At 40.4% G+C, this 17973-nt stretch overlaps 1 protein-coding gene across 5 annotated transcripts; it reads left to right on the top strand.

Annotated features, from left to right (window-relative positions):
- The first annotated feature begins 11 nt into the window (after nucleotides 1-11).
- znf821 (zinc finger protein 821) lies at nucleotides 12-14689 on the top strand. 5 transcript variants are annotated; one of them, XM_054618710.1, is made up of 6 exons: nucleotides 12-129; nucleotides 9358-9489; nucleotides 9631-9749; nucleotides 11404-11502; nucleotides 12505-12671; nucleotides 13717-14689. In XM_054618710.1, exons 1-6 carry the CDS (start codon nucleotides 126-128, stop codon nucleotides 14663-14665), a joined length of 1470 nt encoding a protein of 489 aa, XP_054474685.1. In that variant the 5' UTR covers nucleotides 12-125; the 3' UTR covers nucleotides 14666-14689. The 5 variants fall into 5 exon arrangements, with proteins under 5 accessions (XP_054474685.1, XP_054474677.1, XP_054474669.1 ...); XM_054618702.1 differs by lacking the exon at nucleotides 12-129 and adding an exon at nucleotides 3393-3525 and having other exon boundaries at nucleotides 9634-9749; XM_054618694.1 differs by lacking the exon at nucleotides 12-129 and adding an exon at nucleotides 3393-3525 and having other exon boundaries at nucleotides 11407-11502.
- Nucleotides 14690-17973: the final 3284 nt, after the last annotated feature.

The raw sequence follows: 17973 nt of genomic DNA, 5'->3' as shown, positions 1-17973 counted from the left end.
GAAGCGCGGACCGCCTTTCGCGCACTGAAGTTTATCTTCCCCGTGCGGTGACGTGTGGTCGTAGTAGAGGACTTCTTCTCTCTGCCGGAGACTGCCACCTGATATGCCAGTGTTCCCAGTACACCATGGGTAATGTATATATGTGTATGTGTGTGTTATGTCTGCGTGGTGATGCTAGTCCTCGTTATCTGGTCAGGACGGGTTCGTGCATCGTTGATCATAAAGGGCTGCCGCTCGGTTTGTTGTCTTCATCCAGCTCTATCTAATTTATCTAATTTATCTAATTTATCTCGACTCTGAATAATGCTGTGTTTTAATCTGAGCATTAACGTATGTCATCTCTCTCTAGCTACACAGACGCAGTAAATGTCATGACACGACGAGGTTATTTTGTTGAGATGGCATATTTTCTCTTGACTCCGCGGAAGAATATCTTTTTTTTCTTTTTTACCCCTGTCAATGTCGTGCTGCGGTCCGTTTACTCGTGGCAGCCAGTGATGACGACTACATGAAATGTTATGACTTTCGCAGTTCGGTGGGTTTGAGCGCCACCTAGTGTTTGGACTGTGCTGTCCAAGAAGTGTTTCTCATTGATACATGACCGCATCAGGGCTGGTCCTAAGTCTAGGTGAGGGTTGTTTCCATGGACGCACATAATAATCAGACGAAATTCCAAATGGTTTCATTTGTTTTAAAGATACAAACTTCTTGAGCAGAGGGAGCTTCTCAGTTTATTCTTGAGCCTAGCAGAAAAGTCAGGGTTATTTTGAAATGCTATAACAACACATATTACATGATTTTCTAAGTGGATAATGTGATGCTAATTTTCATGTACAATTCCTTTGTCTATTATGGCCTTTTCTTTTGGAAAATGGTACATTTTGTCAAGACTTCAGCTGAACAGTACACTGCAGCACTATTGCCAGTCTAACTGTAGACTTTAGAGTGTATGAATCACCACTTCGTCAGTGTTTATACAAGTGCACTCCCATCAAGTCACTCTTTATATGTTGTCCTGCCAGCCCAGAGGCTTATCATCTGGGTGAACAAAAACACTTTTAATTAGTATTAATCCACTCTATTAGGCCTGTGTCACTCAGGCCACGTCCACACTAACCCGTTTTCAAATGAATCCGCATATCTTTTTCTGCGTTTGCACCGAGCGTCCACACTACACAGCGTTTTAGGGCACCGAAAACGGATAAGTTTGAAAACGCCCCAGAGGACGGAGAAGTTTGAAAACCAGGGGAGCACAGGTGACCCATGGCAACCCGGAGGGGGTTAGCGGTCTTTGTCTTCATCAGCTGTTATTGGAGCGATTGGCGGCGTGTCCCGCGGCCTTATCAGCCCTACAGAACGGACTTCTGACGGACTTGTGTTGACCAGATGTATGGACCCACAATCTAGTAAACTTCGTTTAATGACTGTTCATTTAAAGTACATGTGCTGTCTGTGTGGGAGACATAGAGTTAGACCTGCAGTGTTGTAACTAAGCTTGAAAAATAAAACTTCTAAAAACTTCCACGAAATGTGTCTGTTTGAGTTTAAGGAGGAAGATTTTAGAGGAAGTTCTTAAGTATCAAGCACGACGAGTATCAAGAGTAGTGTAATCGTATTATCTGTAACCAAGCAACCAATGTACTTCCTGTTTACACCGGCACGCGCATGCCCAGTGTACGTGAATAGTCACGTGATGTTCGTTTTCAGGGGTGCAAGTCTGGACGCACATCATTTCGAAAACGATGCTGAAACGCTCGTGTGGACGGAGATCTTAAAACCCCGTTTTCATTTGCAAACGAGTGAAAACGAGTTAATGTGGACATGGCCTCAGAAGAATACAAAGTTACCCAGATAACTTTGCTGTGTAAAATCTGGAACGTTGACTTAAGTTTGAAGGGGTTGGTTCAACTAAATGATATATCTTTTTTTCTCAATTATGCCTACTGTTATACAGCCATGCTGATGGTTTTGGTTTAATGTGGTCAGGTTTTAGTTATCTCCCTCTGAGATTTCTGCTGCATCCTAAAACAATCATTTAATGGAGAGAATAGGAATTTATTTTTCTGTTTCTTTCAGCATTGGAAAAAAAAAATCAACGCTCAACAGCAATTAGACTTTCCAAAGATAATGTTCTAGTTGCTGTGGGTAATCTATGCTCTCCACAGTTGTCATTGGATCTACAGACATGTTCTTGAGATTCATTTCAGATAATTTCCACTGAGAATCTCATTTATTCACTCTCAAGCCCTCATTATTGGCCGACATTAGCTTATTACATATGTATAGCTGTATGTTTCAGCTGATAAGTGAAAAAAAAATTGCAATACATAAATGTCAAAGATATGTTTGTGGTCATTTAGAAACAGTATCGCTATTGCATGGCTTGCCCACCAGAGAGCACTGACAAGTGTAAAATATCCTGCTCATAACTTTGTCGCAATTAGCCTAATAAACAACCATTATCAAAAATATTTTATGTGTGCGATGTTGAAACAGATATTGGCCGAAATATTATTGGTATGTGTTGGTCGAGCTCTTATTTATACAAGATAATTTGTATAACATAAAAATCATTCTCTAAGGAACTTATACTGTTGATTTCTTCCTTTCTCCTTAATTAAAGGAGATTTTTTTTCATCCTGTTGTATTTTGTGTTTTGTTGTCATGAAAATGAACCGATGGACACGCAAGCTCATTAGCTGTGATGGTTTTAGGTTTGTGCTTTGACCTTGAAAATAGTTGTTTGACAAAACGTTGCACTTCTAGAAAAAACACGTTTACAAATAAAATGTAAATTAAAATATTATTATTACTTTACTTCCACTTCAAAATACACTACTCTTAATTGGCATTAATTCTGATTATTTTAAATGATGAAAGATATTCTCAGATACATTTTGCATTTACATTTACATCCCCCCACTTTTTTGGATTTGTCTTATCTCTTTAAATATTGATGCACTATATATAATGTGGAACTATCGTGAGCGTCGTTTTTCTTCTCCCACATGACTTGAACGCACCATAGTATCTTTAGCATGATGAACTCCCCGTCGTCCCTGCATATCCCACAATCCAGTGCGGTGTGGCTCCGCTGCTTTAGCGTTAGAGATCAGCTGAGCTAGTGAGTCGCTGCAGTGAGTCCACGGGCGCCAGCGGCTCGGGATCGGAGCAGCTCGGGGCCGCGCGGTGTCTCTCTAGTCGGGCTTGGACATCATCTAACCCCCTGATCGCCTGGAGACTGGGACATTTGACCGGTGCAAGAATGTGACTCTTTTATGTATCGGCTTTTTGTTTTTTTTTAACCCCCTCCCCCCGTGAATGATCCCGACGATTTAATCACATTTTTTAAAATTATTATTATTATTATTATTATTTCGCTCATCATCTGTCCTCTCAGTGCGGAAAACACCTGGACCGGTTTCAGAGTAACCGTGCGGGTTTAGGAGGAGATTCCAGGTTTTTAACCGGGAGTGGGCAATAATATGTCCAGGCGAAAACAGACCAACCCTTTCAAAGTTGACTGTAGGTATTCCAGGTATTGTCCGATGCTATTCCACGCGTTATTTACCCACGTCACGTCCATAATACGTGTATACTTTTGCTGTTTGACAGGAATGTGTTGAATTATTATTGTTTCTGTAGTGATTCAGCTGCTTTCCTTGATGTCTGCTCCAGCTTGTGATAGATTCATGTATCCTAGATGTTTTAAACCAAACACCGGATCCCCTATGATGACATACCATCACATACTCTATTGTATATTCAGAGTATATTATGTTAGCAGCTGACATTCATTAATCTGTTATTGTTGTGGTTTTCTTAAAAATGCGTTTATGTTTTCTTGTCAGATTGGTGATGGATAGAGACTTAGATTGACTTAATTGGCAGATCAATTATTTTTTTTTTTTTTTTTTATTCTACAGTGGCTCCTTGCTTAGTTATCTTGACATGGTTACACATACACAAGCGAAAAGCGACTGAAATAAAGGACAGAAACACTTATTGTCTAAATAAAACTCTGGGTAAATACAATATAATACGAAAAGATGAGTAGTAACTGAATAAAAAAACATTCAAATGAGGATATCTATTGTTTATATTCACTTAAAAGTAGCTGTCATTATTTAAAATTATACAAATGTATTTGTAATGATACTCATCTTTAACCTTATCTTATGCCAAACATATAGCATAAGGTCTTGTGACATAGTTATGTAAACATCTTTTCTTGTAGAATGACAATGTGTGCTAACTTGCGGTATCATGTCCAAGGACTAGTGATTTATATCAGTATATGTGTGTATTCAGAGTAGACTGGTATATAAGGAGTCCTGTGAAAGTATCTTCCTGTAGTTAGCCTGTATGTCGGGGCTTTTGGGTAACCATGTTTCTAGCTTTAGGGTTTTGTTTTGAGTTGTCATGCTGGAGACTGTGTTTTTTTGTTTTTTTTTACACACAGTTCATGGTGTCAATTCAGTTTGCACTGACATCTCAGTCCCGGTACAAGATGACAAGAAAGCAATACAGAGCAGAAGAGTTGAAACCGTTAGTTAATAAATAATAATAATTTGTGGATTGACAAGGAACGGGCAGCTATTTTCATAATGATCTATTTGTGTTTGTTACTCTCTTGTTCCAGCTTTTCAAATGTGTGGAATAATGAGAGGGGATGTTTTTTTGGAAAAAATACGCAATTTGAATACATCACCTTGGGATCTGCTAAACTGAAGTGGGCCATTTTTCACTGTGCTATTATTCTCTTTATAGACAAATTGATTAATTAAGCAAATATTAGGAAGATTAGTTGATTATAATCATAATCAATATGTGCATCCCAACAGAGCACACAAATAGCAAAAACAAAGTAAAGCCTCAGCTATTCAAAATATTTGAAATTGCCCTGTAATTTAGGATGACAGTTGTTGAAAATATCTACAGTATTTCTGGTACAATAAGCCTTTTCGTACACACTTCTCATATTGAGTGTCACATTGTCCTCAAGCGTCCTTGTTTTATGCAGGGCTTTCCTACAATTCACTGATGCTGCTGCAAAATGATGAACTGTAGCATCCCATTTTGATTTCATATTCTAAAAAAATATTTTTAATACAATCACGGCCTGAAATTAAGTATATATGTAGAACGCTTTAGAATTGTAAACACAAAATCAGTGGAGCCTGGCAGTAGAAAAATACAATATATCAAGTAATATATTCTTGATAGAAGGAAAAGCCAACATTTACCTTGTATTTGGCTGGCGGCAGGTGCTATTTTCATTCTCTGCATACATTATACAACATTAACTTAACTGAAACTAAGGAATACTTGGGAGACCCTGGATCTTCTGTTTGGTGGGCAGTATGCTGACCTCTTAAACACGCCTCAGTCCACAGAAGGGGATGGCCCAGTGTAATCTGCTGAAGTTATGTTTGCTGCAGCCCTCCTTTCTAAACATAGTATTCTTTAAACTGCTGTTGAAATGCAACTTGCTTTTGCGATAATCCTTGCTAGCTAATGAGCTCATTTGCTGCTCCGTAGCACCTCTACCAGAGTCTAGAGCGGGAGCATGAAACCCTCAGGAGGGCCTGAGACGATGTGATGTTGGCGTACGTTTGGAGCGCATCACCTTGTGACAAAATGCCAAAATATTTTGTATACTTGACAAGCCATACCTCCCACCGTATCACTGGAGTTTGAGTTCTCGCACCGTGTTTTGTACATTGACTCTTCCCTCCTCTGCTTTGTCCTGATTGTTTTACCTGTATTTTCTTGTGAGGGATGAATTGCATGCACAGAGCTGTTCTCCCCCACCCACCCCCCCAAGAGGGTTAGACCAGATAGACAGACTGACAGACCAGACAGGCAGGGAGACAGTCTGACTGGCAGGCAGATTCCAGACAATAATACAACAGTGCTGTCTTTCTAGCTTTGTCTTCCTCCTTGAGGTTTATGCACAACGACAGCATTATATAAAAGTTGATTAGAATTGGAGGTGGCGCATGCTTTATGGAGAGAAGTGGATGTGTCCTTCAGGTTGACAGTAGATAGACCTCAGTATGTTTACAGTTTAAGTGCAAATATTTCCATTAACATACTGAAAAACTCTGCCTTGAAGAGTCGAATATAATACAGTGAATATAATACAGTGAAGGTTGTTTGAGAACTTTTTAAGTGTTTGAGTAAGTGTACATAGGTGTGGGTACAGAAGCTACAATTTTTCTTAATTGGACTTCATTTTAAAGTACAGTTTTTTTTTATGCGTCTTTTCTGTCAAGCTTCTGATCTTGGATTTGAAAGAGCTGGAATAAGATTTTCTCCCAGGAAAAATATTTCTTGATTATCTGTGATGCCTGTGTGCTTTCATGGTAACAGATCGTGGCCAGATCAAAGGCCCAATGAAAGTATCTAAATATTGCTTCACTTTTGAGATTATCTAGAAGGAGCAATTAGGTTAATTTAATTTGCAAAACTGAGAAAGTCTTCCACAAAGAGAAAAAAAAAAGTTAATCACTTCACCTTCTTCTTTCCAGTAATAGGTCACCAGTTAATCAGAGTGAGAATTGATCAGATGTCTGGCCCACCATCTTCATTCTCGTGTGTGTGTGTGTGTGTGTGTGTGTGTGTGTGTGTGTGTGTGTGTGTGTGTGTGTGTGTGTGTGTGTGTGTGTGTGTGTGTGTGTGTGTGTGTGTGTGTGTGTGTGATTGGATGTAAGACAGGGGCCCCAGTACTTCCTGCAGTTTCAGACGGAGTTGTGTGTCTGCATGTGTGTGTTTTTTCGGAGGCGACGGTGGCTGAAAGGAGACGGAGGGGGCTTTGAATTCAACAGGACCCCCATTGCTTGGTGTTTGAGTAGAGTTTTGGCATTCTATCTTTTGTCTGTTTTGTTTTGCGTGCTACCCCTCATCCACTCAACCCCCCTGCCCCCCCCCACCCCCCCCTCCCCTCCTCTCTCCCTTTTCTGTGTCTGTTGGCTGATGAGTTTGTCTCTTTGTCTGGATTCAGTCAGACACTGCGTCACCTCCTGCCTACAGACACACAGACTCAGAGATAACATCACAGTGGCAAAGACTGAGGGAGGGAGGATGGGGGAGGGAGGGAGGGAGGGAGCGAGGAGAGACAGATGTACAGACAGAGCCCTAGCAGTGGGGGGATGGGTATCTCTCACACATCAATCATTGGCTATGTGCCGTGAAGCCAGCTTGTTGTAGTAGTTCATAGTTCAATACTCCGTCCCACTCTGCTAGTGCTAATGAATGCTTTGATTTTTTTGTGTGTGAAAAGTGACCAAACTGTGTTCACATACTAACTTCCTCGCCAGTAGCTTAATAGCAGAATGACAAACCTCACAATTATACCTCTGTTTTCCTCAGACACTCATAGAGGGTGTGTGTGTGTGTGTGTGTGTGTGTGTGTGTGTGTGTGTGTGTGTGTGTGTGTGTGTGTGTGTGTGTGTGTGTGTGTGTGTGTGTGTGTGTGTGTGTGTGTGTGTGTGTGTGTGTGTGTGTGTGTGTGTGTGTGTGTGTGTGTGCAAGCAATACCTCAGGATTGTGACGAGGGCTGTAATTACTTCTGTCAGTCTCAGGTAACTGAAGTCGGGATCTCTTTCCCATCTCTGATCTGTGTTAATGGAGAGAGAGCACACAGAGGAAGAACATTGGATTTAAAGCTGTCATTTATAATAGTGATCTGAGTTGGGATGTTCTTGTGTTTGAATGCTAGAATAGCATTCTACAAAACTGTGAAGCAGTATTGAGAGTCAAATTAAGGTGGTTTGCAGGGTCAAGTGTCATAAAAATAAGAAAAGTGAAGGGAATTGAAGAATCCTGCAACCAACAAAGCTATAAAACCAATAATGACATCACAATGAGCCACATATGGGCTGTCATGGTATGAAGCTTCATCCTCCCCCTCAGAGGTAATGGTATAGATATGGAAGTAGTCAGAGCTACATACGAGCAGGAAGGACAGAGGGCGAGCCAGTCTGTTCAGTGTGTGGGTGGTACTGAGAGAGACAAACACACTGAGTAGCAAGGCAGTTAGCTAGAGGAAAGAGTGCAGGCTGCTTCCCCCGTGGGACTGCAGCATGGCTGTCGAACAGAGCTAGCATGTATCTGTGAGTGTATGTATGTGTGTGAAAAAGTGGGGGTTGGGATGCAAATGAAGTTAATGTGTGTGTGCACGTATGTCAGTGTGCTTGTCTCGCTGGCTTTGCATTCATTACGTTTCAGTGTCGGATGGTTCATATGCAGCCTAGTCGGATGGTTTTTTTGGGGGGGGGTCCACGTCTGGTGTGGAGCCCAAACGTCTTGACGTATAAATGATGCACTATTTGGTACTGTTTTTGTTTTTTTCACCTTTGTTGCCATTTTGTATTATTGACATCTCTACCATTCTGTGCTTAAATTGTTAAATGTTCTTTTAGCAGAGGCCTGGACTCATCTTATGTGTGTGGACAAAACCAGAATTCTAAGCTAATACAATAGTGTTAACAAAAATGAATACCTTCCTTGTGGTATGCTATGAAGGAAGATGCTGATTCTATGTTGCCATGGAGATAAAGCACTCATATGCTGAATACAACAAAAGGTGGCCATGTATTACAACAGATTTAATTTATTATACAAGTTTAAATATTATGAATTAACATATTGTGCAGTTATAGCTGCATCTGTCTCTAGACACACTCATAAACTCTGTGTATGGTTCATGGTATGGAAAATTGAAGTACATTGTCAAACAAGAACAGCCTTAGAAATTGTGAAACTCGATCAATGTGCTCGGTCTTCCATTCATGTGCTCCACACCTGTTTAATGCTGCTGCAAATATAACAGCCATTGTGTATATCCAGTTCTTTGGCCTGTCGCAACGGGTTCAATTGCGAGCTTGACCTGCGGTTCTCATTGATTGATGGATTTATTCATTCATTGTCATGTCAACAACCAATGCTTTTCTTAAACAATGATAGAAAGGTTTTGCACCATACAACTGCTTATATATCATCATGTTATGATTTGAGTGTTAAATAACGTGTGCTATATAGCTATGCAATTGGATCGTCAATGGCTAAAAAACAGATGGGAATGTCTGTTTTCCAGCAAATTAAATACCTGACACATCAAGGTACTTTATCTCAATTAAGTAAAAAAAACAAAAACAAAGAATGGCTGCCATTGCCAAAATTGGTCCAATACACCCAGAGATGTCAAAGGATAGATACCACGATATGCCAAGAACCTGGATATTAGGCAAAGTTCTCTAGTATCATGGTATATTATCATATTCAATCCCATTCCTTGTGCTCACTGGAAAACACTTTCATTTTACTGACCGCTACTGTCTTTTTAATCTCCAGGGCCATTCCACACTTCAGGCATCACAGGACTTCAGCACACTATTAACATGGATGGCAGGGACGAATTCACCGAAGACAATGAATGCTGCAGCAACAACTCCCAGGAAGTACAAGAGCAGGATAGCATCTCAGGTACAAGATGGAAGGACGGGACAGGGGAGGACTGGATGGACTCTGTGGGACGTCTTCGGACTGAGGGGTGTTAGTGAGAGTAAGCCCTGCTCTGTGTTCTGTTGTCTGTCTGTATTGATAGGGCTGTCTTTGCCTCCATAGAAGACAGCGATAGTGACCTCGACAACCACGGTGAAGACTCGTCCTCCAACACTTCTGCTGACGACCACATGACCACCAAGAGATCGCAGTGCCGCCTACAAGGAGCGGGAGTCAAAGAGGTGAGAGATTGTGACACTTTTTGTTCACCGTGGTATTGGTTGTTTCTTTGACAATATTCTGCCTCATCTTTAATTAGTTTAAATACTGTCTGTATGTTACAAAAGAGGCCAATGTACTGTGAAGTTGGTGCTTTGGCTACTGGGGTGGGCGATATATCAAATATTTTCCATGTATTGAGAAGATGCGTCCATGTTGTTTTGTGTTACGCGTATATACTAGTCCCTGACTTTAAAGTAAAAGAAACCTTCCAGTGAGCGTGATAACCAATATCACATTCATTCAATAAAACAGTCAGTATGTCTGTCAATAATTACATTAATATTTAAAAATATGTAAATAAATAAAATAAAGAACTTTTTTTTTTTGAACTGTCTGCAAACTGAATTTCAGAAAAATATTATTTTCAATTGTTTGAATAATTAGTAAAACTTCTAATAATAAGGAATACATTTCCAAGACCAATGTGACTTCAAAATGACCGTTTGTTTTAATGTCCTAGAAACAGTATTGGGACATTCTGATGTGTGTAAAATGTCATATAGGAGCTCTTTCCCTCTGAATTCAGATTAGTTTATGTGGTAGAAATTCTGTAATAAAAAGCTTCTGAACGAGAGAGTGTCTTTAATGACACACTTGCGAGCAGGAACGATCAACCTTCAACAAAGTTTAAGGCTGAGAGAACAATTACCTCCTCTCTCAGTATCCACTTACACATTTTCTGAAGCTACACAGATGTAGATACTTCCAATTATTTTCAGACATAAAGACAGATGCTCCCTGTTACTTGAGACACGTAGGCACATACTTCTTGTTATCTCCAGTCATAAAGACAGTTATGTAGACTGCATATCTGGTATAAGGAACTCAGAGAGGACATCAGATCAATACACGGTGAAGGCTTACAGTATTTGTCCACTACAGTTAACAAAATATCACACTGGTATGATCATACACATCAAGGGGTTAAATAAAATAGTTATGTTATTTTAGACAAAATATGAAAATATTGTGTCATAGATTGTACATCGCTCCATAGCCTAAAAAATATTGATCTTATTTGTAAGCCATATCGCCCTACAAACAGAACTCCACAGAGTTGATTTTTTGACATGGATCCAACCTTCATATGGTTACCTTTTTGTTGTCTAGTTTTCAATTTGTATTTGTTAAAACAATTTTTACAGATTGAACTATCTTGAGTTTTGTGTCAGATGAGTAAAAATGATAGATAAAATGCTTTTGTAAACCATAACATACCCCTATACAATTTAGAAAAACGGCAAGCACTTTATTTCATGGACTTGATCGGAACCCCCCCCTGGTATCAGCCAATACGTTTTTGTGCCAGGACCTTCTGTTTGAAAATGTTCTGTATTTCAGCTTGTGTGTGAGTCACATCTGTGACAGCCCACAGCATCATGTCACTGTTAGTGAGTCACTGGGGCTTTTCGAGAATATTTGTTCATTCACACATTAAACACATCACCACCACTTGCAGAAACGCTCCAACTGTAAACGTGAAGTGAGGAGGGACTTCACAAAGGCCCAGCATGAAATAAAAAAAATAAACCATGCATCATGTTATGTTTATGATCAGTTCTGCCTTGCATTTGCTCCTGATATGTGTTTTAATGGTGCTTGGTTTTCCCTCAGGAGAGCGAGGAAGGGGCAGACCTCGGCAACAACTTTGTTTGTCCTCTCTGCACGCTGGATTTCAGCAGCCCTGAGAAGCTAATCTCCCATGTCTACCAGGTGAGAACAACATTGTCTCTACTACAGAACCATGAAAACAAAGCAGCTCCTGCAGATCCTTTATTGCAGTCTGTTTCTAATATGCTAGTGGTAGGTCGTCACCTCTAAAGCCCTTAAGTAGCTTATAGAATCAGTACTTCAGTGAAATGCAGGTTGAGGGAGAAGGTGTTGACTTGTATGATCTAGTGATTACATTGTCCTGTAACTGTATAAGACTCCTACATTTTAAAAAGTGTATTCAGTGCCAGATATCTTGATGATTATTATATGTTTGCTATTGGTAAATGGTTTATTATGCTCCCTTAAAAATGCTGCAGTTGCACCCAGACTCTTTCTTTCATTTTACAGTAATCCTCACCTTTCAGTCTCATTCTATTTGTGTTCATCAATGGCTGCGAGTTCTCACTTAATTTTCAGTGGTGGATTTATGCCTTACTTCAGCATTTGCAGAATTCAAACCATCAACGCTGTGCGTGTTTTTTGCAAGTGTCAGGCAGTTTGTGGTTCTTGCACTTGCAAGTTGCTGAAGGATGATGGTGCATTCTGTCACTGAAATGCAATAGTGTCTGCCTTGAGCGTGGAACCCATGTACAGTGGCTCAAACCATATCAGTCATTGCAAGACCACATTTGAATGTCGATTTTTACTTACAGACTTTATTCCCCAAACATTTTGCTGAAGGCATTAATATTCCATTCAAAGCACCAAACATGTTGTGTATGCTACCTACTTTTTCTAAAAAGTTTTCTCCATTTTTGATAAATTACTAACTTAACATGCTTATAGCATGAACAGTACTGTGCATTGCGGCCACACCATCTAAATATGAATTTAGATTTGATTCTAATAATAAACCCATCATTTTTAAGTATTTGATCACCTACAGTTTAAGATATGTTGTGTGATTTTATTAATATATCTTTTAATGTTGGAGGTGTACTTTATCATTTGTTCCCCTTTTTTCAGTTTTTTGTTCTTATCTTGTTTTGCTGTCTTTAACAGCACACGACTATGATGAGCAATAGCAAGAGCTATGTGTGCCCAGTGTGTGGGCGAGCCCTGAGTTCGCCTGGCTCGCTTGGCCGGCATCTTCTCATCCACTCTGAGGACCGCCTCTCCAACTGTGCTGTCTGTGGCGCACGCTTCACAGACACCAACAACTTTAACAGGTTCGGCTCATCTCCACTGTGTTTCGTGTCTCAGGTCTTTTAATGCACGTTGCTTTCATCTTTAAAAGGAATTAGTATAGATTCATTTTAAATGCTATGTTACAGATGTAGATGCCTTATTATAGCCCCAAAATGTCTCTGTTTTACTTCAAATGAATTACATATTATCAATAATTAATCAATTAGTTCTTTTAATATATATATATATATATATATATACATTTTTTATTTGAGAAGAAAGTCAGCTTCCACAGTTTTCAAGTAGATAAAAGACAAATCAATCATAATGAATAATTAATTTAAAATGCTGTATTTACTTTGTAGTGTTTTGCTACTGCTGTTTTTTATTAATCCTTAAATATTTCAAACAAGATATTTGGGTTCAGTTACCTCTGCAGATCCCTTTATAGGCATACAAAGGCAGATCACAAATCAGTGATTCAGAAGGAGAAACAATGTTTAAATAGTGCAGTGAATGAATTAAAAAACGTCAGCAATTGCAGGTCACACTCAAAAGACATTAAGGTTGACTGGTTTTCTATTCGTCCATCCAACAATGTAGTCAAATCTACGAGAAGGTGTGCACTGTTCATTCTAAAAATGATGTGAAGATCTGTCTTCAATGCAGAACACTCAAAAACAACGGAGCAGTGGCTGTCTCTAAATATGAGATAAGGCAGGATGCAGAATATGAGGGATGAATAAAATTAGTACCGCATTGACAGATTTAATGGAAATAAAAGCGCATGTTGCTTAGCAACTACCATTCTTTTTTAGATTTAAACAGCACTGGCAAGGTCAGGACACAAAGTAGAAGGAGAAAGTGAGAGGCCGTAATGTAAAAGCAGAGAAAATATTATAGCTAGTCTGGTGTTACTAAAAGTAAAACAGCATAAGTACGTATAAATCATGGGGTCAGATGAAGAAAAGAGAACATGTTGTTTCAGGGGTCTAAAGCTTCTGAGAAAGCCTCCAGATATAAATAAGGGGATGTATTATTACATTCATGGTATGACTGGCTATTTAATACTGTGTCTTTTCTCAGGGAGAAGCTTAAAGATGTCCTCGACACATCCAGGATGGACATCTCCGAAGGAGGGGACAGCTGTTCCATGTCCCTCTCCAGCAGCCCCATGACCAGCCCGCCACACGGCTCTTGCTCCTGCCACGGACCAGGCCCCAGTTCATGTCAGGGCCCTCACCCCTGTCAAGCAACTGACCCCAACCCAAACCTATGTCAAGCCCACCGTACCTGCCAGGGACCAGGCCACATCCAGAGCCAGTGTCAAGGCCTCAGACCATGTCACGGCCCTGGATCATGTGCGGGCTCTGACCAGGGATCCTCCTATCCCTCACTGCCCGACAGCCTCCTCTCTGAAGGGCCATCACTGGCATCCATCCCTGATTCTCTTAACTCCTCTTCCTCAGGTTTTCCTCCCATCCCCGACATCCTGAGCCCGATGCCGGTGTATCCTGCCGGAGTGCTGCTGGTGTGCAACAGCTGCGTGGCCTATCAGCAGTTAGTGGACGCCCAGTCGCCGCTGCGAAAATGGGCTCTGCGTAGGAAGAACGAGCCCTTGGAGGCCCGCATGCAGCGTCTGGAGCGCGAGCGCAACGCAAAAAAGTCCAAGCGGGCGTGTGAGTCGGAAGATGAGAGGGAGCTGAGGAGGCTGCGGGACCGCGAGGCCAAGCGCATGCAGAGGATGCAGGAGTCGGAGGAGCAGCGGGCACGCAGGCTGCAGAGAGACAGGGAGGCCATGCGTATGAAGAGGGCCAACGAGACGCCAGAGAAGAGGCAGGCCAGGCTGATCCGCGAGAGGGAGGCCAAGAGGATCAAGCGACGGCTGGAGAAGATCGACCCCGCTCTGAGGACACAGATCGAGCACGATCCCGCCGCCATGGCTGCTCTCACCGCAGACATGAGTCTCTTTCAGTTCCCCTGCCCGATGCCTGTCCCTTCCATTGATAACGGTCTGTTCATGAAGCTGCCCTAATGGGACCAGGCCACTATAGGGGGGGGGGGGCAACAACTGGCCTCTAGCAGCACCATTGACATCTGCACTCTGCCATCAGGCTGCCATGGTTACAGTGAACCACTCCCGGTTTACCTCCAGCCTCCTTCTGTGTGGAACAGCTTCACAAACTGCTTTGTTTAAAAACAGCAAAAAAAAACTCCTTCAATTTCTAATTTATTACAGTCTAAAAAACCTTGTGAACAGGGTTGAGAATGTTTCATATATTGTATGGATGATGACATAAAAGCATGTTGTAAAGAGATTTATCTGTTCGTCAGCAGATTTACCACAGTTCATTCTAGTAGGAGCCGTTATACTTCCTTTGAGAAAAAAAAAGAAAAAAAGAAATCTTTTTGCACATGGACCTTCAGTGAGCGGGGACTTTGTAGCCTCAGCCCCCCCCCCCCCCTTTCCTTGTGGTCCACTCCGCCAGCCCAGTGACTCTGGTAGCTACACCTCTCTCTTCAAGCTGCCATCGCGGGTCCGTGGGAAGTTCATTCTGTCAAACTCTACTACCTCAGCGGGCGCCTCGGTCGCGCCGTCTGTCTCGTGGCTTACTTTGTTCTAACTCCAAGCTTCCAAAGCTCTTCATGTACTGTACACTACTACAGAGCATGCAGGTGGTTTCCCACTATTTTGTGTTCATCATTCGGGCACTTTAATAAGACACAAACATTCACAGGAACAACTGATTTACAAACACACCAGTTCCACATGATACTCCCAGGTCTAAATATAATGTTTCTTAGTTCTTAACAGATAAACTCAAAGAATGTTTTGTCCTATTGAACATGCCCAGTGTTGAGCAACATTCCTCATTACCTCCTGTGTTTTACAACTTGCTTCATTCGCCTCTTAACATTCTCTTTGCCAATATCTGAATCTGTTTTCTTTTTCCTACAGTGTTACACTCCGAATATCTTGCCAGTCATTTCATTTTTTTTTTTTAACTTTTTGTTACAGAGCTTTTATTTGGCTCATAAAAAGGTCAGTCTTTGCTGCTGTTATTGTACTGTACAATACATTAGTTACCTCTTAAATATGTTGGGCTCATCACATTAAGGAATATTCTGCTAAAATGTTACATGAAATAGTCACAAAGAAACAGTTTGTTAATATGATAGTTTACTTGAATTCTGCCGGCAAAGACACTTTTGTTTTTCTCATGAGTGAATTACAACATCAAAATGTGTTATTATTATTATTATTATCATTTTGAGGATCATACGCAGATCATGCATCCTCTGCATGCAGTTTGTGTAGCATTCACATGCTTTGTAAAGCTACAGTACCTTCAATATATGTGACCTGCACCACTTAAATTGAGGATAAGTTATGTCATCTGTCAGCAGAATTGATGAAAGATTGATTCGTATGACAGAGAGACTCATTTTAAACTATGGAACCAGTTGTATTTTTAATTCCCTTCCGTTACTGAGCACTGGGGCTTATCTCATGACACATACAGCCCATACTGGGAGAGAGATTTTATTCATCTATATTTTCATTAACCTCATTCCAGCACATATTTATGCAATATGATGTGAATATATTTTTCTTGTGAAAATGTTTTGGGGTTATTTTGTTACCTACCACCAGTGGTATAAAATTGTTTTAATGTTTAAATTAGAGGCCATGTCTGGATATCTTGTGTTTAATTTTCTGCCTGTAAGGTTTACTTCCAGCTTTTTCTTGACTTCACTGCTCCAGATGCAAACATTTACAGTGTCAATAAGCAGTTTCTGAAATATTCTTCAACGAATATCAGAGACAAGGACAAGTACTGGTTCTGTTTGAGTCACTCCTAGACAAGAGTCAATCAACCTGGCTGTTTGTTGCAGCAAATGAACAAATGGAAGAAAAAAAAAAAGGTTTTTTTTGTTTCATCCTTAGAGGCTTTTCTAGGAGTGCATCAAACCGCTATGCAACAGATGTGTTATTTATTCCAAGGGAAATTAATTCACTTTTCACTGAAACTATGCATAAATGCGACTTTAATTTAAACGGACTTCAATGCAAAGAGTTTCGCTTCTCAGGCAATTTAACTCAGTGAGAGGGCTCAGAGCCTAAAGACAACACCCCGGTCCATAAGAATCATATCAAAGGATGTGATAGCAACAGTTTTGGGCAGTTGTGTGACTTTTCCAGAGACACTTTGTTTTCAAATGTGTTTTCTCTTCCTAGTTCAGCACATGAGAGCGACAGGGTCTCTCCCTGCCATGCTATTCTTCACATTCTGTAACAAGGGCAGATCAGTGTTCTCGACAGAGGCTTCAGGTGTCATCTATTTCTCTCTTCTCTCAGACTTTGAATACTGGGTATTCTCAGAGGCTGCTGTTTGAAATTGCTGTGATCACCTTTGTCCTCCAGTGGGCCAGTGTGACAGAAAACTGCGCGTCTGTGGTCTGACATACTATTGCAAAGGAAGTACTCTGAACAGGTTTTTTTTACGAGCAGTACTTTCAGTATATGGGTTAGGTAAGCACTGCATGTCGTGAAACTGCACTTGTCCTAGAATGGTTCAATATGAGCTTGTGTTCTACTGTTAAGTTTATGCCTGCCTGTTTTTTACAGTTCAAACAAAAGAAAAAATGTTGTTAAAAAAACGTTGGCCTTTCTATTTTAATTCTATCAGGATTTTCTCTCAATGTCCATGTTTACAAAACAAATCTCTCTGATCAAGGCCAAATGAATGAGCTAAACTGCTAATGAGAACATTCATGCTTGCTGCGATATCAATGCATTCTGACTGGATGGCCCTTTGGGGATGCCTCCTCTGTTACCGGATTAACAGATGTACAGACCGTCATGAAACCTGGTAAAGAATGTGCAAATAAACATTGACTTTACTACAGTGGTACTGTCCTGAGTCACTTCCTTCCTCCTATGTTTTATACAGACAAATACACAGTGTCACTTGTTTAACATTGAGCGGTCTTCTCTTTATATCTCTGTCCCACTGAATTCAAAATGAATACAAAAATATTTAAGTTTTTAGCAAATAATAGCCATAGAAATGGGAAACTTTTAAGCAACTGAGCCCCTAATTGTTTAATTAATCACTTAGTATTGTTTAAAATGAAATGCCACTGAATTTAAAGCATTCAAATACTTTACTTTGAAAACAATCATATTTATGTGGTTTGAATTTCAGTGTTTGATGTTTTGAGAAGGTCATGTCAAGTATTGCAATAAAAAAAACTGAGGGTTCACAAATTAAAGTCCTCAATATTGAATTTTTTTTATTTATTATGTTCAAGTTGCTCAAATTCAATTAGTCAAATTCC

This window comes from Anoplopoma fimbria, chromosome 2 (genome assembly GCF_027596085.1).
Source record: "Anoplopoma fimbria isolate UVic2021 breed Golden Eagle Sablefish chromosome 2, Afim_UVic_2022, whole genome shotgun sequence".
Classification (NCBI taxonomy): domain Eukaryota; kingdom Metazoa; phylum Chordata; class Actinopteri; order Perciformes; family Anoplopomatidae; genus Anoplopoma; species Anoplopoma fimbria.
This window is presented reverse-complemented; position numbering and strand designations above follow the sequence as displayed.

Bases quoted from the DNA above. Each gene is read 5' to 3' on its own strand.
- znf821 (XM_054618686.1), top strand. From the start codon at position 3,486: ATGTCCAGGCGAAAACAGACCAACCCTTTCAAAGTTGACT. The intron at 9,490-9,630 runs GTACAAGATGGA...TTGCCTCCATAG, and splicing joins AGAGCAGGATAGCATCTCAG to AAGACAGCGATAGTGACCTC. The intron at 9,750-11,403 runs GTGAGAGATTGT...GTTTTCCCTCAG, and splicing joins AAGGAGCGGGAGTCAAAGAG to GAGAGCGAGGAAGGGGCAGA.